The 20,901-nt window shown below is 37.5% G+C and overlaps 1 protein-coding gene across 3 annotated transcripts in view; it reads left to right on the top strand.

Annotated features, from left to right (window-relative positions):
• Positions 1–20,901, top strand: part of LOC135703604 (cell growth regulator with RING finger domain protein 1-like) — a 118,765-nt gene that overhangs the window by 87,402 nt on the left and 10,462 nt on the right. For all 3 annotated transcript variants that reach the window (XM_065224872.1, XM_065224873.1, XM_065224871.1), the window contains exons 6-7: positions 5,830–5,937; positions 16,499–16,742. In XM_065224872.1, coding sequence (XP_065080944.1) covers positions 5,830–5,937; positions 16,499–16,742 — 352 coding nt within the window. The remainder of the gene's footprint in view (positions 1–5,829; positions 5,938–16,498; positions 16,743–20,901) is intronic.

Consider the following 20,901-nt stretch of genomic DNA (forward strand, 5'->3'; position numbering starts at 1 on the left):
GCATCCAAATGGTAATTATTGTAAAAGTTTTAGAGGTTGCGCAAATGATATGAAGACTGTATGATGATTATGGCAAAATACTATGATATACGTTGGAATTTCTTCTATAGTACGTTCAGAATACAGAGTTATAACATGTAACTAAAATTGCACTCGATTACTATATTATTCTATCAATACTCAATTAATCTCTGATATATGCGGTTAAAGCATTTAAGTTACCCTATTTTTTTTTGCTCAAGTACTTACATTTTTAAACAGCAGTCAATGTTAATCTATGAACTAATCCCTACATGACTGTAAAATCGATCTTTTCTTATGTGGTATTGATGCATGTTTAACTTTTCGCCGCTGTCGGATTCAACGCACCTACGTCTACGGAACTTACGCAGAAGTGATTCGCAATTCGGTAGAGCTTATTAAAAGTGTTTTGAGCTTATGTAGTTATGAATTTATTCGGTACGATCGCGGAATATTGAAATGATTGATATGTGCGATAAAATAACTAATTAAAATAAAGCTCAATAGTAATTTAAGTAGAATATCTAGGGAGGAAACCAAAATTAACCAACTTACGAACATAGGCTATCACATTTATTTTGGTGGCACTCTTTAAATAATAATAAACCTTTTTATTCTTCGTTCGACACGGATTTACTTATTCAATCGGATTTCTACGCGGATGTATCTACGCGCACACGTCACAGCATTTTTTCTTGAAGCAATACACAGGGAATCCAGTGTTCAAGCTGCCAACATAGGCTAGTCCTTCTGCTGTATTGTCAAAGATAGAAGCAAAATTTATTCAAATGGGTCAAGTCTTGAAAAAAAAAGCTGTCACGCAGCTCCAGCTTGATACCCAACAAAAAAAAATTCTATTTATGCAACAAGTTGCAAAATGAAGAGTTTTTCAGCACGAGTCACAGGATAATTACGGCGAGTGCTAAAAAACGAATTTCGCAACGAGTTGTTTACAACTTTTTTAAACTGAAAACAGTACTTTTCGACACTGTTATTTTAAATATGAAATGGCCTCCATTTGTTATTCAAAACAGTGTCGAAAAGTGACATTTTTCAGCATTGAGTGCCAAAAAATGTTGTATGCCGTTCGTTGCTAAATTCGTTTTTCAGCACTCAGCACTTCAGCATAGAAATTTCCAAATCAACAACAACATGATGAACGAATCTTCTATTTGCAACTTGTTGAATAAATAGCTATTTCGGCATTTTGAAAAAAAAAAATAGTCGTTACATAAAAATCGGTTTAAAATTATTGGTAAAAAATATCTATTCAGCGAGATCGATTTTATCGTACACTTGCCTAATACTAGAACCATTTACCGATAACATTTAGCCTAGTGATCTTTAAAATGACTCTGTTACTCAGTAAATTTTGGGGCATGAAGTCTCAATCGTAGAACAAGTGATACAATATGATTTTTCTTAGTATCCCAAAACTAACATTCACTTTTTAAACCTTTTATGAAATCACTTTACAGCTGATAATAATTTCTAATTGGATGCTGCCAATCGAATGGTTTAATAATAACTATTAACTGAACCCCCATTCGCGGTCCCTCAGACATAACGTATATCTCGTCTAATTTAACATAGCATTTGTAATGCATAATTAGACGAGCTCATGTTCCCCCCGGATACAATGTATATTCGTATAAGTCAGGTAAGACACTAGGACTTTATTTCCCCCTGACGAAAATATGTAAAGGAATTGAGGAAGACGTAAAACACCGTAAAATACATTTTTTTAAACAAGTTTTGCCATAAATAAGTTATAACACAATATTAATGTATTGCTGGCTTTGCAACATCCCATGCTCCAACCGGCTTTTGCAAATTATTAAACCTGCCGGTTAGCAATCAATGAGGCAAACTTGAAAGTAAATACACCACAAGTTCACACAACTCTTGTTGCGTATATCTCGACCACCACCCAATCTGGTCAGTGCCAAGTTCATACATGAAGGATTTTCTTCGGCCATTAAGAAATGTATATAGCTAACCAGACGCGTCGCGATCATGATTACAAGTTGAGGATATTTCCGCGTAAGCAAAATGCGGTTTATGCTAATAGCCAGTGAGACGAACGGCGTATTTAGTTTGAGAGCACATAGATCGATTGAACAAATTTGATTACCCCATAAAAATTCAAACACATGGTTGAATATCTCACGCTTCACCGGCTCTCGTTATGTTGTACGATGTGATCAGTTGACAAGCCACTATCAATTAAAAATATTCAACTAACTTCTGGTGAATTGACCAAAATTTCTGGTAGAATAATAATACAATTCCATTAAACATATTAAATAAAAAATATTAAATTTCAGCATTCAATGTTGGCAGAAATAGCTATTTATGCAACACGTTGCAAAAAGAAGTTTTTTTCAGCACGAGCATGCTTGGCATGCACAGTTGTATGTACACACCAACTGCTCATTTGTTAATAACTTTTCACTCAGTTGCTGAAATTTGTTTTTCTTTAAGGTAATAATTACTATCAATTATTGATAGATTAGGATCAAAGCTTACTATAGATATGCAAAGAGTAGGTAAATCTTAACATTTGAATCAACACCAATGATTTTTTACGCTTAAAGTCCGAGATGTGCAGTGAGCATTTCTCACTTCATTTTTACAACATAAAAACAAATACAGTTAATTACTGGAATTAAAATCTACTTTTTCTTACGTACCTATAACAATTTTAAACTTTATTCAATCTACTGCTTCAAACAGAACTATGTTTTGTCAACTGTGTGCAAAATTATTAGCAAATGAGCAGTTCGTGACGAAAACTGTGTATGCAAAGCATGAGCACGAGTCGTAGTTTATGTAACGAAGCTTGCCGAGTTAGATAATTACGACGAGTGCTGAAAAAATCGAATTTAGCAAATAACATTTTTTGCACACAAAAGAGTGTCGAAACCTAGAACTTTTTGGTACTGGGTGCTGAAAAGTAGTTCTTTTCGACACTGTTATTGTAGTTAGGAAAAGTAGGCCATTATGTTTTTCAAAACAGTGACCAAAAGTGACACTTTTCAGCACTGAGTGCCAATAATACCTTTGTCGAGATAAAGATGGCTTTCAAAATTCACAAATTATTGTGTTCTTTTTCACAAAAGACCTGAACAATAAATACATTTTTTTTTTATAAATCAGCAGTTAAAATAAATATATTCTAAACCAAGTAACTTTGCTGAAGACACAATTTTTCTGTTTTCAATAGGGTGCCCAAAAAAACAGTTTTTTTAGAATAACTTTTTTGTTTTACTTTTCTTAAAACAAAACTAGTGTGGAAAACTTTTAGAACTAGATATATAGGAAATGGCTCTAATGTTGGCCTATGGATCTAAGATTGGGCCCATTGCTAAAAATCTGCTATTTATCAATTCTATCTAGATGAACGCGTCATTGGGACGGTACTCATGGATATTTTTGGTCACTATTGAAAATTTAGTCCATTGCTGAATTCATGTATCTGCCCAAATTAGGGGCATTTAGGCCGACATTACATCCATTTCCTCTAGTCATTTGTGCAGAAACAGCATTTAGCTATGTACATTATTTTTTAATTATTTTTGGGTATTTTTTAGTTTCTTTACTCTATTTTGAAAAATTGTATGTTTTCTCAGTTTTCATCTTTAATGTTCCGTTATCTGTGATCTTTCAGATTCCATATCAAGAATAAAATCATTTATCCAATTAGTTGAGATATTAACATTTGAAGACTGTATTTCTTTAGATAAAATTACCCAAGTTATATCAAAATATTATCTTCAACAAAAATATGCGCCATAATTTTGCCTGAAACTGTTCTGTGATCACTTTTTAAAACATTAAAAATAAAAAAATACCATATGTTTTTCCTTTATTAGAGAGACTTTTATTGACTTCTCAATTAATAGCAGAAAAATAGCTCTAATGGTCAAATAAAGAGCTAGATATATGGTGTCTACAATAAAGTTGCTTGAAATAATTATTTCTACAACTTTGTTGAAGAATAAACCACCTGTAACTAAATACAAAAAAGCGGAGCAAAATTAATAACTCCGAAACGAAGCATATACAGAGGTATATTTTGGTGTTTTTTGTAGAACATGTTTTTTTCTATAACTTTTTTTAATGCATTGAAATGGCGTTTTGAAGACTTGACGACTTAGGCAAAGTTGTTTATCTTAATAAAAGACGTCAAAACTCCACAGCCTACTATTTTCGTTACTGTGTGACATATGGGGGGGGGGGGGCAAATCCGGATTTTTTGCGTTACGTAATTTGTGTGTTGCGGCTTATGTGTATGGACGGGCAGGCGTTAATGTTTAAGAAATAAGGACTAAGCTTGACGGGAGAACTCAAGTCGCTTCCCAGGACAAATAAGAAGTCATAAATGGGGATGGGCCCAGCGTAATTTTTATCATTCATGCCTCTAACGATAAAGGTCACGATTTCAAATCTTATGTATAGACACTCAATTCTGTTTTATCGCCAGATATTTGAGCCTTGATACATAAACTAAATGAGAAAAAAACAGACTCTGCTCACAATAATAAAATTATAGTTCTTAAATCGCTTTGTAAACAAACGGCAACACTGTAACTACGTTATACTCAGTCCAGTAGGGCCACTTTCGATTCTTTTTCCATTCTCTTTCAGGAATGAGCTCTCTTAAGTGTAAATCAATGAATCAATCGACCTCTGAGGTGAGTTCCAAGGGAACACCGATAATAAACTCAAGGGGTCGAATTATGAGGATAGCCGGAATCTTTTAACAATCTTACGCTAATGGTGATAACAGGTTGGAAAAGAGTTCCAAAAGAATTCCAAAAATAATTACAAGCAAAATCCGAAAAAAAAAATTACAAAGGAGCGAATACTAAGAATACCCAGTTTCAATGGAATTCAAAAGAAAGTTTCAAGAGAGAAAAGAAAAAAATTCCAAGAAGAATCTCAAAATAATTTTGGGAAGAATTCCAAGGATGTAAATTGTCCTTCGAATTCAGTGGTGAATTTACAGAGAATACCAACTGCTGAACAAGCTGAAGAGAAATGCTAGATAATTGTGATCGAAATTCCAAACACAAAATAGAAGAATCCAAGGTTTCTATATTCAATAGGCAATTACTATACCAAGGCAGTTCTGAAGAATATTCTAAGAAATTTCAAAGGGAATCATGGAGATAAACTTTATCAGGAATTCCTGACCTGTTATGGAGAGAGGAAATTCCAGAGAGAATCATATTGATTATTGGGGTGAAATCATGAAAGTCTCTGAAAACGTTTTGAAATTATTCTATGAAAATTCTGAACAGTTCCAAAGATATTATCTAGTTAGGCTTCGTGCGCAAACTATGTAACGCATAATGGGGGTGGGGCACGCATGCGTCACTTATTGTTACATAGGGGGATGGGAGTAAAGGGAAATGTTACGTGGTGCTCCTTATGTGATTAGTTTTCTCAGCATGCCCACAAGTAGGCTGCCTTACAAAGAAAAACACTTGCGTTTTTCAGATTCATCTACTAGTCCACTTTTGCAGAGCACTACAATACAACATGAAAAAGATTATGTTCTACATAATATAACTTGTGATTTCATAAAATTTCATAAATCATCTCTGACACATTGCACTTTTTTTCAAACAATTCTCAATGTCTTGACTTCCTCACATCCACTGTGTGATCGGGGTATGCCTGCCCGATCACGTGCGAAAACTGATAAATTACGCCGTCACAGTTAGAGCAAAATAACTCCACCGCTATTAACTATTTGTTCCACGTCTAATCAACTTTCGTTTTCTTGCCATCTCATTGTAGGTCATTCTCGTGAATGTAGTGCATCTGAGAGACCCGGTTTGCCCTCTGCCAACGTCCATACTTGCTCAGTATCTGAAGCAAGCAAGCGGACAATTATCATGCTTGAAGGTAAGATCTTATACTTATGCAGCTACTAAAACGGATCGCTGGGGTCTACAAACCTATGACTTTGTGCAAATAAACCGGTTTAGGTCCCAGTGGCGACGAATACGAAAGAATCTATTCAAAACAAACATCTAGCATACCGTGTTGGCTGGGTAACCATGAACCATGAAAGGTGGTTCGACATACCGCATACTACAATGTGGTTTTATGATTGGCCCAGATTTACCCAGAGTAATGCTTATTTATAAATTAAATCAAGTGTAATTATTTATCTTGTCTTAAACCTGTTCTAGCTGTAGCATGGCAGTTGGCTTGAACTGGTCAAAGTTCTAAGAACATAATTATCATAGAATTTATGTTTATTTATTTTCAGTAGGTTCATTTTACGTTTAGCAAGTTCGATGAGTTGATGGGTCGATAGGTACGGTCCAGGTGTAGGAGCTGCCTCCCTGGCGTCGGTAGCATTGGTCCTCAGCACGGAAAACAAGATAGACGGAAAACAAATCAAGGAAAAAATGTGTTAGATCGATTCCAAATTAGGATATTACTGATGCAAAATTTGAAATTTTCGCTTCACAGTTTTCAAACGGTTTAAACTCATTTGATAAGAAGCTGACTTGACACAAACCATTTGAAGTTAATATGGAAATTACTATGGAAAAACCAAACTTTTTGTTCATTGTCTTCTAGCTTTTTCCATATTGTACTGTTATCAAGTTCTATTGCTATTTTCATGGGAATTTTTATCAGCTACAACTTTGCAGAAAATCGTTTTTCAGCCAAACGTCAAATTAAATAGTTATTAATTGTTTAAGAGATTGCTAATCTTATGGCAAGTTTAAGCAACTGTATTGTGGGCAACACTGTATTCTCCAATGTGACATAGTGGCTATGATTTTTGTCCTCTATTCTACGCGCCATAAACACCAATGTTGCCTGCTGAACAGCTGATTGAGCATAATCATAAGACATCAGTGAATCAATCATAATTTTTGTTACTTACATTTGATCGAAAAGCAGTCTTAAACAAAGTTGTAGCTGAGAAAATTTTCAACAAGCTCAGCTATCATTTTCTAAAGTAGAGTGAACTGGTGAATTTTGAGATCGATATGAACTTAAATTATGGTTTCCCCATAATAATTTCCATATAAACTTCAAATGGTTTGTGCCAAGTCAGTTTCTTACTAAAGGAGTTCAAATTTTGGGAGGATAATCAGGACCCAATTTGGAACCGTTTGAGCACTGTGGAGCGAAAATTTCAAATTTTGCATCAGTCTAGTATAGAGTCTCATTGTGCATAAGGTATAAGGCATGTAGCTCATGTGTTACCTGACTTATAACAAATATAGGTTGTTTACGAATACCCCGAATACAACATATAGTTCGTCTAATTTTACATTACAAATGCTATGAGTCATACGTTATAAGTCAGGTTACACAGTAATCTGTTAAAGCACGGTATTACCAAGCGAAAGGCGACGGGTTGGAAATTATCTCGAATTATACTAGGGTTGTAGGACAAAAGGTCGAAGGTGTAGCAGGTAAGCATTCACGGTGTACCTATTGAGTGGACTGTTGGAGAAGACTTTCTTTTTACCATACGGTATCCTAACTATGGTGAACTACGAAAATATGTACCAGTAAGGACCACAGTGAAGCTAATACTAAGTTCGACTGTTGACTGATAATTGATTCATTTATTAGTAGTGGGATAAACGCTCTTATAGTTGCAGTACGTTAGAAGCGTTAGGTTCCTATAGTTGAAGATGGAGACTCTCAACGTTGCCAGATATACCGATTTATCGGTATTTATACCGATTTCCAAACTAGATACCGATATACAGATAAGGTTCCTGAGAATACCGATTTTTAAGATTTTATACCGATTTATACCGTTTTTTAATCAAAATTATTATTGCCTGCCCGCGCTCGAATTTTGGATAAATTTTTTGTGAGAGACATGTATCTTTTTGAATACTTCATATTTTTGAGCCTTCAAAGTTCTAAACAATCATCTCTAAAGATGCCTTATGCTTGATACTCTTTCGACTAATGTTTGCATTACCTCAACGTTTTTGGCTACCCATCAATCGAGAAATAGTCGATGGCTCTTTCCGGTAAATCCTAGGGAATCGAAACCTTATTTTACTTCCGGAAGCCTTTATTCGTTTTTCAACTTCCTGAAGTTTCATCCAACTTTCCCTGGAATTTTCTTCTACCTTACCTTGAAAGCTTCTTCAGCCTTCGCTCGAATGATTCTTTCATCTTTTCCCGCCAGTTTTTTCAACTTTCCCGAAACTTCAAGGATGCTATCAGATTTTTATTGCTGATCCACACTAGCTGCAGGAACATTTAAGAAGTTCTGAAATTTCAGAAAAGTCCAGACTTTTGTGTAAGTTTCGATAAATTAAAGACAGTCTCAATAACTTCTCTTAAAATTCGAAAACCCGGAAATGTCAGAAAAGTCCAGCGAATTCCAGTGAACTTAAGGAAACATCATAAATATTTTGGAAACTTCACAAGTCCAAAGAACTTCAGGGAAATTTAATGGTTTTCAGGGCAGATCAACTAATTAATAAAATTGCTGAAATTATAAAGGAGTTCCGAGAAACTCAGGCAATTTCCGAAAACTTTAGCAATGTCCTGAGGGGCTCATGCAAATTTAGGAAACGTAAGGGAAGTTACATGAACATTAGAACATTTTGAGAACATTTTATGGGAAGTTCTATGCTTTTTAATGGCAGTGTCGATAACTTTTAAAAATTAAAAAAAAAATCGGGAAGATCAGAGAACTTCAATGCTGATGTTACAATAAATTCAAGAAAATTGTGAAAGCACTTAAGAGATTTCGTAATCTTCAAGAAAGTCCAGAGACCTTCAAAGATGATTAGAGATATTCCGGTGGTCTTTTATAATCAGGGAAGTTTTGAGCACTTCGATGATTACCAGAGAACTCCTGAACAGCCCCTAATTTCAGGAAAATTACAAGAACTTTTAAGGAATTTCGAGGAATTATGGAATATTCCCAAGTGCATTTCAGGAATATTCCAAAAGTCTCAGGGAAATTGCGGAGTCTTCAGAGATGTTTAATGAATATCAGGAAAATTTTCTGGATCATTAGAACATTCCCCAGGAATATCTTTCTTCCGGAATTATGTCCTTGTTTCTTTCGACTGTTCCGTAAGCGCTCTGGCTTCCGACTTTCTTCAGATGTTTCTTCCAATCTACCATAGGAAGTTTCTGCCAGCGTCTCCAGAAAGTTTCTTTCGTCTTCTCCAGGAAGTTCAATTAATTTTCCCTGATTTTTTTTTTTCATCTTCTGGAAGTTTGACCATAAGCCAAAGATTTTTTTGTTCGACTTCTATTGGAAGTTTTTTTCCGAGCTTCTTATGGCTTTCCCTGGAAATGGCTACTTCTGAAAATTTACTTCCGGTTTCCGAAACTTTTCTGGCTTCCTCTAGATGTGACATCCGATAGTTTATTTAAATTATCGCCACAAGTTTCTTAATTCGTGTCTTAGAAGTTTCCCGGATGTTTTTCCAACTTTTCTTAGAACTTTCCTCGAACTTCATCCAGGAGAGTTTCTTTCCTCTTTCTCTGGATGTTTTTTCGGCTTTGTTCAGAAGCTAATTTAAATATTCCCGGAGTTTTCTTCCGGAATTTTCCGATCATTGTACAAAAGCTTTCTCAGTCTTAAAACACAGCAACGACTACGATGTAATCTGTTCGACATTTTGGCCTTGGGTTGTGGCTTTTTTGAAGTGAAAATATTGTTTGCCGTTATTGTCAATAGTTTAGTCGTCGTTGTGGCTGATTTTCCATATTTCGGTTTCATTTAATGATATTTAATTGAAAAAAACTACTTTCTCACAATTTTGATCATCACTTGAGGACAACGATTATTTAAAAATTAAATAATAAAAATTAAAGACTGTTTTAAGACTGAGAAAGCCGTTAAACAAAGCAATTCCCCTCAAGTCCTAGTCGTCACCATCGTTAAATTGTTCACTTTCAAAAAAGGGCAAAAATGTAAAATTAATTAAATAGTAAATACCGATAAATACCGATTTTTTAATACCTTTGATACCGATAAGCTTTAAAACAATCTGGCAACGCTATATAGGAACCTAACGCTTCTAACGTACCGCAACTATAGGAGCGTTTCCCCTTAAAACGGGAAAGATAATTTGCTTGTAGACAGCAAGCTTATTTTTCAGGGACAGAGTGGATCTCCTATTGATGGCGGATGCAGGGATCTCATCAGGATGTTGCATTTTGTTTTCGTTTTGTCAACATGTTCCCTGAAAAGCAGCTTGTTATCGAGCGTAAGACCGAGGTAGACTACCTCTTTGAACCATTCCACCACTGCCGTTTAAGTTGATATTATTATTCTCGGAACAAGTTCGGGAGATTTGGAATGAGGAAAGATGATGACCTGGGTCTTCATCACGTTTATACGGATCTTCCAGCTGTTGAAATAAACAGACAGGGCATCCAAAGTTTGGCGGTCAGAGCTCGGATGACCCTACCCTCATAGACGATGGATGTAACAGGGACCACGATCCACCATCAACAAGAAAAGTCCAAGGATGCTTCCTTGTGCAACAGTCACACCGATGTTGAAGGCTTCCGATGTGATCACATTCAGAGAGACTCGGAATGTCCTGTCAGAGAGATAGTTTTTTATGATCTTCACAAGGAAGATTGGAAGACCGTATCGCTGCAATTTGTAGACCAGGCCATCGCACAGTGGTGCCAAGTGTATCAAAACACGCGCTTTTTTATTTATGCTTGTCATGACATGTATAAATATTGTAGAAAAAGTTACAGATACAAAACTGATTTTAACGATGCCTCCACAAAAAAAAAACCTTTATATCATCATATTAAAAAGTCCGCTGGTTTTGGTATTTTTAACGAATTTCATAGCGCCTCTCGAATGCTTCAAGCTCCTTGTTCCGTATATGTTGCTGAACTGGCGGCAATACACTATACGCTAGAAACGATCGCCTCACTTGCACCAGATCACTATTTTATTTTTACGGATAGTCTCAGTTCTGTCGAGGCTATTCGATCCATGAGGCCGGTAAAGCACTCCTCGTATTTTCTCATGAAAATACGAGAGCTTCTGAGTGCTTTATCTTTAAGATCTTTTGTCATCACCTTTGCATGGGTCCCATCTCATTGCTCGATTCCGGGCAATGAGAAGGCGGACTCACTTGCTAAGGTGGGCGCTATGCAAGGCGATATTTACGATCGACAAATCGCCTACAATGAAGTTTTCTTCATTTATCGTCAACAGTCGCTCGCCAGCTGGCAAAATAAATGGAGTGAAGGGAGTTTGGGACGATGGCTATTCTCGATCATCCCTAAGGTGTCGAAGAGTCCTTGGTTCAAGGGGTTGGATGTGGGTCGAGACTTCATTCGTCTGATGTCTCGCCTCATGTCCAATCACTATTCGTTAAACGCTCACTTGTTTCGTGTTGGGCTGGGAGACAGCAATCTCTGTGAATGTGGACAAGGTTACCAAGACGCCGATCACATCCTTTGGTCTTGTGCTGAGCATCGTGGAGTCAGATCTGAGCTGTGCGATTCCCTTCGGGCTCGAGGTAGACAACCTAATGTTCCAGTTCGGGATATTTTGGCTAGACGTGATCTGGAGTTTATGAAACTCATATATGTTTACTTTAAGAATACTAACCTTAGATTGTAAGTTTGATTAACCTTGTGTTTAGTTTTGTATTGTGCGTATAGTTTTTTTTTATGTTTGTTTTAAAGATGAATAGAAATAAGTTCATGTTTTAGGATTAATTAAATATTTGTATAATAAATCATATTTCAAACCTCCTTCTCCCTTTCCCCATCCAAAAAATTGTAAATCTCCACTAACCTCGAGACGACCGCGAGTAATCGGTTCAATTCCTTTAACTCTAGATTTAAGACATTAATCATGTATAATGCAAAAGATAACTTGGCTCTGTAAAGTTTATTCGATTGAGCCTGTACAAATAAATTAATATAAAATAAAAATCATATTAAAAAAAATAGCATCTCACTTTTAGGTGGATGAATCTTTAATTTTCTTTTACCATAATAAGGAGTGTTGTAACCCGAGAATCTTCTCCGAAGACACCTAGTACCTTTAATCAACCATTTCAGCGTAAATAAAAAAGCGCGTGTTTTGATACCCTTGGCACCACTGTGCATCGTGCCAGATATTATCGACCACTTTTTCAACATCCAACAATGCCATGGCAGATGTTTTGGATACAGACTTGTTCCGTCTGAGAATGTTTGTCACCCGAGTCGAGCGACCTTTACGGAAGCCAAACTGTTCTTCGAGCAACAAGTTGTTTTCATCGGCAGACGCTAGTAGACTGCGCTTTCGAACAGCTTAGATAACCCCAAGTTAAGGCTTGAAGAAGAGGATGGATCTTTCCCAGGTTTCCGAATGGGGATGTCTTTATCTGACTTCCAGCACGAGGAGAAGAAGCCAAATCTGAGGCACTGATTAAAAATCAGTGCCAGTTGGTTGAAGAATCTGGAACTATTTGAGTTCCAGATTCAGAATTTGTTCGAAACCTGGGACCTTCATGGCCAACAGTTTGTCAGCCGTAATCTCGGATTCCACAGAATAATTGTTGGGAATTTGATGGAGATTGGCTGCATTTTCAGCAACCGCAGTATCGTATGGACTTGCCATGTTCAGTCCGAGATTATGAGAGCTGACGAAGTGTTGACCTATAGCATTAGCCCTCTCTTCAGGGGTTATCAGATGGGCGACTGAATCATTAGGTTGATTCAACGATACAAGTAGTGAAATGGGCCTTGGCTTATTTTTAAGGATTTTTGTTTGTTTCCAGAAGGGTTTTGCACAATCTGGGAGAGAACGGATCTTATTTGGCAAAATCGTTATTTCTGAGATCCACCATCCTGGCCTGAATGATCTTTGTTAATCGATTACAATTGGTCTTCAAGTAAGTCAAGTCAAGTAAGGAGTCTAATGCGATCTTTGGCAGGGCTTTCAAGGTTCAGAGTGTTACTCACCTGTATGGATAGTGACATGTGTTGTTCCCTGGGTCGGCATATTGCCTCCTCGATAGATTATAGACACCGGTCAACGTCTTCGGACGTCTCCGGTTGGACATCGTAGTCGATGGTTGTGTCGACGCAGTGTTGATATTGGTCCCAGTTAACACGATGGTAGTTGCGCCGGGAAGTTTCGAACCGGTTCACCGAGGAACCAACTTCGGCCACCACCGGATGGTGGGAGCTGAGTTCCTGGTAGGTGATACGTTGAGCGATGTCGTTGCCCATGTTGCTGATGAACATATCGATGGTAGCGTCAACACCGGACCGACTCAACCGGTGGGAGTGTCGGGACTCAAGATGTTGTACTGCGCTTTCTGCAGGCCGTAAATATGGTTCATATCATTTAAATAGGTGAAAAACCTGCGGATTCGAATGGAAATAGTTTTATCCTGGGGAGAATAGTAGAAGTAAGATTTTTTTGTTGCTTTTTTATTCTCAAGGAAAATTTTGTTTTAGGAAGGAAAAGCAAATAACTTAAATTTCCTGTATTCTCCCCAGCATGAAACCATTTCCATTCGATTCCACAAGTTGTTTGCCTAAAGATATTATATGCACTATATTTTTATTTCAGTGAATTTCAGTGGTACACAATTGAATGTATTTTTCCGATTATTTTCCCCCATTGTGCATCGTATTAGCTTGACAATATCTCTTCGCAAGTCTGCTGTCGACCCATCCCTGATGTTGACTTGACTTGTTTGAGCAGTAAGCCGCAATGATGGTGATGGGGCCGGCAGGAGTAGAAACTTCCACCCCTATGGCTTCGATTATCTTCAGCTGGAATCTTGGCAGCAGCCGATGTTCCTCGAGCGATAGCCACTCCTACTCCCCCGGAGCTGGTTCGATCCAGCCTCACAAGCCGGAAATCGGTAAGGAAGACGTTAATCTCAGGTTTCAGGTGCATTTCGTCGCTGATGGTGCTCCTGAGCGAGCAAGCGTTCCAATTGGCAATTTTGATGGCTTCACGGTCCATACCTATTGATGAGGGATATGGCAGCATGTAGCTGTTCTGTTCCTGTTCATGTCCTACAGGTGCGCTGATAATGACTTCTGTCACGAGTGTAACAAGTTCCACCGTTGATAGTCCCGGAGGTGGAGAGGTGCTTCGGGGTGCAGCGGTTGCGGACTACTTGAGTTTACCGAAGTTTTATGCATCCCAGCTGTTAGCAGGACCGAAGCAGCAACAGCCAAACAGTTGTTGAGTGGGAGTGGCGGAAGAACCGGAATCGGACGCCGTTGGGTAATGGTGAGCAAATTCTGCTAATTGCGTGGAGGTCATTTTGCGGATATCCATAAACTCCGCACGTTTTGGACAAAACTTGCTGGTAGCGCGATGAGTTGCACCTTAATTGGAGCATTGTGGATCAGCGTCCTCCATCCTTTCGCATGCTTCGGCTGCATGTTGCTTTCCACCATCGTTGCAGCGATGTGGCAATTTTTGGTCCCGTGCCCAAACATAAGGCAGTTGGAGCATTGGGTAATGTTATGGTGACGAGGTTCATAACGTTCTCAATTAACCATGATGTGGAAAAGGGCCCGAATGCACTAAAGATCCTTCAGACAGTTTGAGTTTCGCTCGAGGTGTACCAAATACAGATGGTCACGATACTTACGGGAGGTGTCGTGCCGATTAATTTTGAAGACTTGAATCATCTTCAGACCGTTCTTCTTCAGTTCCTCTGACAGCGCAGCGGTGTCCATTCCAGGCAGACCACGAAAGACTACCTTAAAGGGCTTGTTTTCCTCGAAATCGTGCAAGAAATACTCCACTTTTTCTGCTTCAACAGCTGCACGGCAACTCTTGTAGTGGTTCTTTGCTGGAACCATCAGCTTGATACCATCAGTGCACATGCGCATGGTGCACTTCAATCCTTTCCCGATGTAGAACTCAATGCTCTCCCGAATCCCAGACGTGAATCCTTTTACGAAGAATGGAGGTACTTTCTCCTTCTTTTCAATTTCAAGCTCTTCGCCATTTCCTAGAATGGCGTACCGGTTGTTCTAAGGCAACTTGTTTGATGCTGACTGAGCGTTGGTTTCTACAGTGATTTTTCTGTCAGTGTATATTTTTTTCGGATGGGCCATACTATTACCTACAACTTCTTTTCAGGCGTCATTATGATCAAATATACCGTATTCGAGTTATGATTTTTTGAAAAAAATAAAACCTTCATAAGCCCTTATAAAAAATTATTCCGAACAAATTTACATTTTTTCAATGGAAAGTGTCATCTTGGGTAGCATCCATTCAAATCAAAGATTTAGATTTAGATTTATTTTTTTCGCGAAATTTGTTCCCAGTAGTTGTAGTAGTTGCTAACTTTGGCTCCTATAATAGTGGAAGTATTGGTTCCTAATTCACTCGGCACACCAATCTTGGGTCATCTTTTTTTTCAGTGTGCTGCAAATGTGCCGATTGTGCCGGTCATAGAGCAAGCTGCGATTGTTTGTAAAATACCCATCCCGGCAACCCGGTATTTCTGACACCTTGAATGTTTTGGTTACAACAATCAAATGCCTACAAAATTGTGCCGAAGGTGTGGCCGACGGATGTGCCCAAGCTGTACCGAATTTAATAGCGGTACAATGAGCTGAGTGACTTACACCTTGAACACTACCCATCTATATGTGCAAAAGGGTTAAAATATGAAGTAAAATTAATAGGACATGATCCAAAGTGTTATATTGCAGCAGATGGCACTTTTTCAGTGGTATTGAAATCAAATTTTCGGGGCAAGTATTCCGGCTAGACATTTATTCATAAATATGAATATTTTTTACTAGTACACATTTGCTGTTCATTACATTTTAGTATACATTGCGTTTTCAACAAGACAACAACTCGGTATTTTACCTCCTTAGCGCTACTAGCACCTCTTTGGGAAAATATTTTCAGTGAGTGGAGTAAACGTTTTTTCCGTGTTCCGTCATTTTTGGGATAAATTCAAGTTTTAGGTCTTGAAATCTACTTTATTTTAGGATAATTTATCTATGAAAAATAAATTTATCTGATTTTCCAGCGTTTTTCTGGCATAATGCCCATACCGCAAGTATAGGTACACCACTACTACTGGAACACCTACCCTATACAGAAGTGTGTAGGTGTATGCGCGAAGCACTTTTCCTAAAGTAAAAAATAATAACTTTTTGTATAGAAGTCAAGCAACTGAATAGTTTTGTTCCCTTTCTCATACCAAACTTAAAGTTCTCCCGCAAATCTAGATCGTTACCAAATTTGTTCAAATTTGGCACAGCTGACGGGAACCTCACTACAGATCGAAAAAGCAGTGGTAAGCAGGGGGTTGTGATCTGCCATACAAACATGACCCACGCTAATGTAAATTTTGAAGCACTTTTATACTAAGTTCGTACACTGTCTCTCTTTATCCAGAGAGCGAGAGACTTCAAGAGAGCGTCAAAATAAAATATTAATTAATGAATGAATGTGTTTTTTCTCTCTTTTTTATTGCAGCAACTGTACCTTGCTACTGGTGATCCTACGTCTTCAGATGATGGAAATTGTAGTCAAATTTCTGGATCGCTATCGCTGGCCGAACCAGTGGCGTGCGCCGACAATACCGGTCCACTGTTGTGTAGTGACTCGACACTGAGAGACTGCCCCGGGATCGAGCAGCTATGTGTAGTGTGCCATTATTTTCCCCTATCTCGAGCATTGCTACCTTGCCGACATACGTGCATCTGCGCGGTCTGTTTTAGTAAGTATACTTTTGTCCTAAATCCAACTATTCAGTACGTGAACGACTTACCCTTGCTCACACCAATCAATAAATTAGTCTTTTGGTTTAAGGTGGTCCTATTTTCCGCGATTTAAAAAAAACCTGAGATCGCAAAAAAAAACAATTACAGTGAAAGGTATGGTTTTCACTAAAAACTTAATAGTTTAAACTAAGTATTTTATTATATCCCAAATTATACTGAACGTTTCACACAAGAAATTCTTCTGCTTCTTTTTTTGCGTGATACGGTTGGCCGCCACCCGCTTGTTACCATGCCATTGAATATATAACGAGAAACTCTGACATTTCTGTCTGTCTGCATAGAAGCACCGATTACTACGCTCATTCCATTCTATTAAAAACGGTGTCTTTGAAAGGCGTTCTAGATTGCAGTACACTTAAAACTCGTATTACAGGTTCTATCAAATTCAGAACCGCGTGCTTTAGAACCCTGTTCGGCATTTTTTTTTATTACTAGCCTTTCAACCGGCAAAAAACGTGCGTCAGTTGGTATACCCGTTTCACTATTTGATCAACAAGAAATTATGTACAATTCGAATGAAGAAAAATATTTAGTCCTGAAGGCGAATGTCGAATTACGGATTATCAATTATATACAAAGACGGATAGATAAACCGTTGATGGAAGGAACATAAAAAATAAGCATATCATTATCTCGAAATAAAACTACCATCGATTCGGATAGTTGGATTAGGACAGCAACCATTTTTAAGAACTTTTCGTTTTGCCATTTTCAATGGTTTTAGCACAGACAAACAGACATAACACATTGAATATTTATCACTGTAAAACATCGTCGCTAAAACATTACCGCCATCTGTTGAATACACTGTGGTGGGTAGTACACTGAACAGATGGCGGTAGTGTGTAAACGTCAAACGCAAGGGAATTGACTATGCGCGCCACAGGTGGCGGTACTACCAACTACGAGACTTTTAAATTGACCGTTAAATGCTTGTTCGATGAACAACTTGCGAGTGTTATGTCTGTTTGTCTGTGGTTTTAGTAAAAACATCACCATGTGCTATAAAAATGTGGAGAAAAATATAATAACAGGGTTTAGATTCTAATTCAACGCTGGTTCATGACTCTAAATTCGGCGTGCGAGTTTCAAACGCATTGAAACCAAGGTGACTACATATAGGTGTTCTAATGTGTCAAATGCAAGATTCAGCAATGTTGGATTTTTGTATGGGTCAGCGACCGAGTTTGTCTACAATTTGCTCTAAAACCGCACTTTTCCGTCCCGCGATCTCCTCGCCCACAAAGCTGTATCACCATGTACTATATATACCCACCATGATTGAAACGACATTGGATGACACACACAAATGGATTGGAAAAATTGATTTGCTTGGAGCGCTTCTTTTGTTTTCAGAAAAATGGGTGTAAATATTGGTCGATAACAGTACTGCCCATAATCGCATATCAGTCCCATATAGATAGGATATCATGCAAAGATGGGACTGATATGCGATTATGGGTAGAGTAGTGCTGCTTAGATGAAGGCATATTGCGGGCGTTAACTGCGGACCACTTTTGTTTTTTAAGATGTTTAAATCTTTTTTTTTTCTTTTTGTAACAATTGTAATTAACTGAAAAAAGGGCCTATTCAGATCGGACTCGATTATCGGTAACTGACCGTGGTTAATTCTAAATATCTATCGATAATCGATTCATACGTGTAATCAATTCTCGTTATTATTTCTCGATTGATTTTAAGATAGGTCCTATGTCCATTTGTCGATCAAAGAATCGATTAACTTGATTCGCTTTCTACCGCGACCTGAGCGTGGATTTCCAATATTGATACATGCAATCAAAATTTCAAACATTGAAACTTTGATTGCATGCATCAATATTGCAAACACGCAGCTCAGGTCGCGGAAGAAAGTGAATCAAGTTTATCGATCGACAAGTGGGTATTGGACCTATTCTTAAATCAATCGAGATTTATCCCTTTTGTGAATAACGTGTTTACACATGCGTTTACCAATGGCTTTGTTTAAGTCCAAAGAGAAAGTTGATAAAGAGATAGCGTTTGTGTTGAAAAAAACAAGTTTTTTAACCAGCAAATATTATTCGACCTCTTGCCTACCGTGGTGTTACATTGGACCAGCCGCATTTTAGCGGTTTAAAAAAGTATTATGATGAGTAAGGGTCGATTCAAATATGACATCCACAAGTTTTTCGATTTTTTACCCGTCTCCCCCCCCCCCCAGTTTCACGCTTTTTCTCATACCTATTACACGTACTGTTACACATTATAGGACCCCTCCCCCTTTCAAGAGTGGACGTCATATTTGAATCGCCCCTTAAAAACTTAAAAAGCGTTTAACGACGTTTTCGTTCGTTTATGGTATTTGCCGGTGAACCAGTGAACCGGATTTCGAAGTCACCGGGAAAATCCCGTGAATTTCGATGACAAACCGGGAAAAGATATACTTTGTCCTGTCTCCGAGAAAAAAAAATTTTTTTGAACCTTAAAAAAACCCTGGATTTGACTAGATTTTTTTTAATACAGTCGATTTGAAGAACTATTAAGAGAATTTTAATTTGATTTTTCCAAAACAATGTTGAGCAGATTTTAGAATGAATTCTACTTATTGATAACATCTATGTATTTCAAAGAAAATGTACTAGCAAGCAGTGCTGTAAATTATCAAAATCAATAGAACATTTTTGATGAAAATGATAAAAGCAGCTATCCGCTATCAAACACGAAACGAAAATCAATTATCTTATTCATGTGTTTCACTTATACATTTTTGCCAAAATATCAGTCTTATACAAACCGCATGGTACACATAAAAGGTACACACTTAGAAATAACTAATTTTACAAAGTGACGGAATCCATCTTTGACATAAAAGATGAGACGTAAACAAACATGTCATGTAATATTAAGCTACATTTCGCATCTGTTATGACTCAAATTTATGTCAAAATTGTCGCTCGTATATGTCAGTCTCAGAGCACCTAAATTTACATGAATTTTTCTAAGTGTGTATGTGTGACCGCTTATACATTTCATTTATTAGTTGACTTATACATTTTATGAATAATCAGCAATAGAAATTTGCCAAAAGGTATAAGGAGATTTCTATCCGCGAATGGAACCTGCTTCGAATGGGTGCTATCAGTTGCTTAGTCATTTGACGAAGGCATGGATCATTCTCATTTGAGAAACGCTTGATATCATTCAATTGAGTGTAACCTACACATAAACGGAGCTCTGGTCGACATTCCGGTGAAAAAGCTATGCCACTTCTACCAATCCCCAACCCGATGTTGACCCGACATTGACCCGACATAAACCCAAAATTTACCCGAAAACAACACGACATTTGGTCATTGGACATCGACCTTAAATTTACCTTACAGATTAATCCGACATCTGGTCGACTTGTCTGTTCGGGATGATTTTGCTGGGTTTCTTCCATATTCCACTGTCGTATACCAAATGATAGTGAGTGACTCCATTGACAGTGACGATGAGCTTCGAATGAGAAAGGGGCTTAAAAGTAAACGGCAGTTAAAAGTAAACGTATAATTTTATATTTAACTGAATTTAACAAAAATAGCGCATGAATTTTACTAAATGTACTTTTCATAATTGAAATTTACATGCTTTGGTTCTGTAAAATTCTGTAAAACCCTCATGTAATCTTGGCACATACATCGTTCGAAAAATTCATGTAAATTTCTGCGAGATATAGCGCACATAAAATTAACGCTAGATTTGGCATAACATTACGCGATATTTCGTGTAAGTTTAAGCTAAATATCGCATCAATTAACAATATTGTATGCCAGCCTTTAAACGATCTCGCTGTTTATGCCAAGTATAGCTCAAAATTAAATGAAGGGGAGATTTTACGCGATAGTTAAAATTCAGAATTTTTTCTCTGTGTGGGTTCTTTAATTTTGAAAAATATATCAATTATTACCTATACATCATCTGAAAGATCTTCGTTTGCTGAGCACAACCAAAATTTTGTACAGTCCCATAGACTGGCATCTCGATCTTGGAATCAAGATTTAAAGCAAATTAATAACTTCACTGTTTGACGCTAAACTAACAAATTGACAGTTCGCTACCATACAAACTCACACG

This window comes from Ochlerotatus camptorhynchus, unplaced genomic scaffold (assembly GCF_037179485.1).
Source record: "Ochlerotatus camptorhynchus isolate MF236.1 unplaced genomic scaffold, CSIRO-AGI_Acam_v1.1 ptg000216l, whole genome shotgun sequence".
Taxonomy (NCBI): domain Eukaryota; kingdom Metazoa; phylum Arthropoda; class Insecta; order Diptera; family Culicidae; genus Ochlerotatus; species Ochlerotatus camptorhynchus.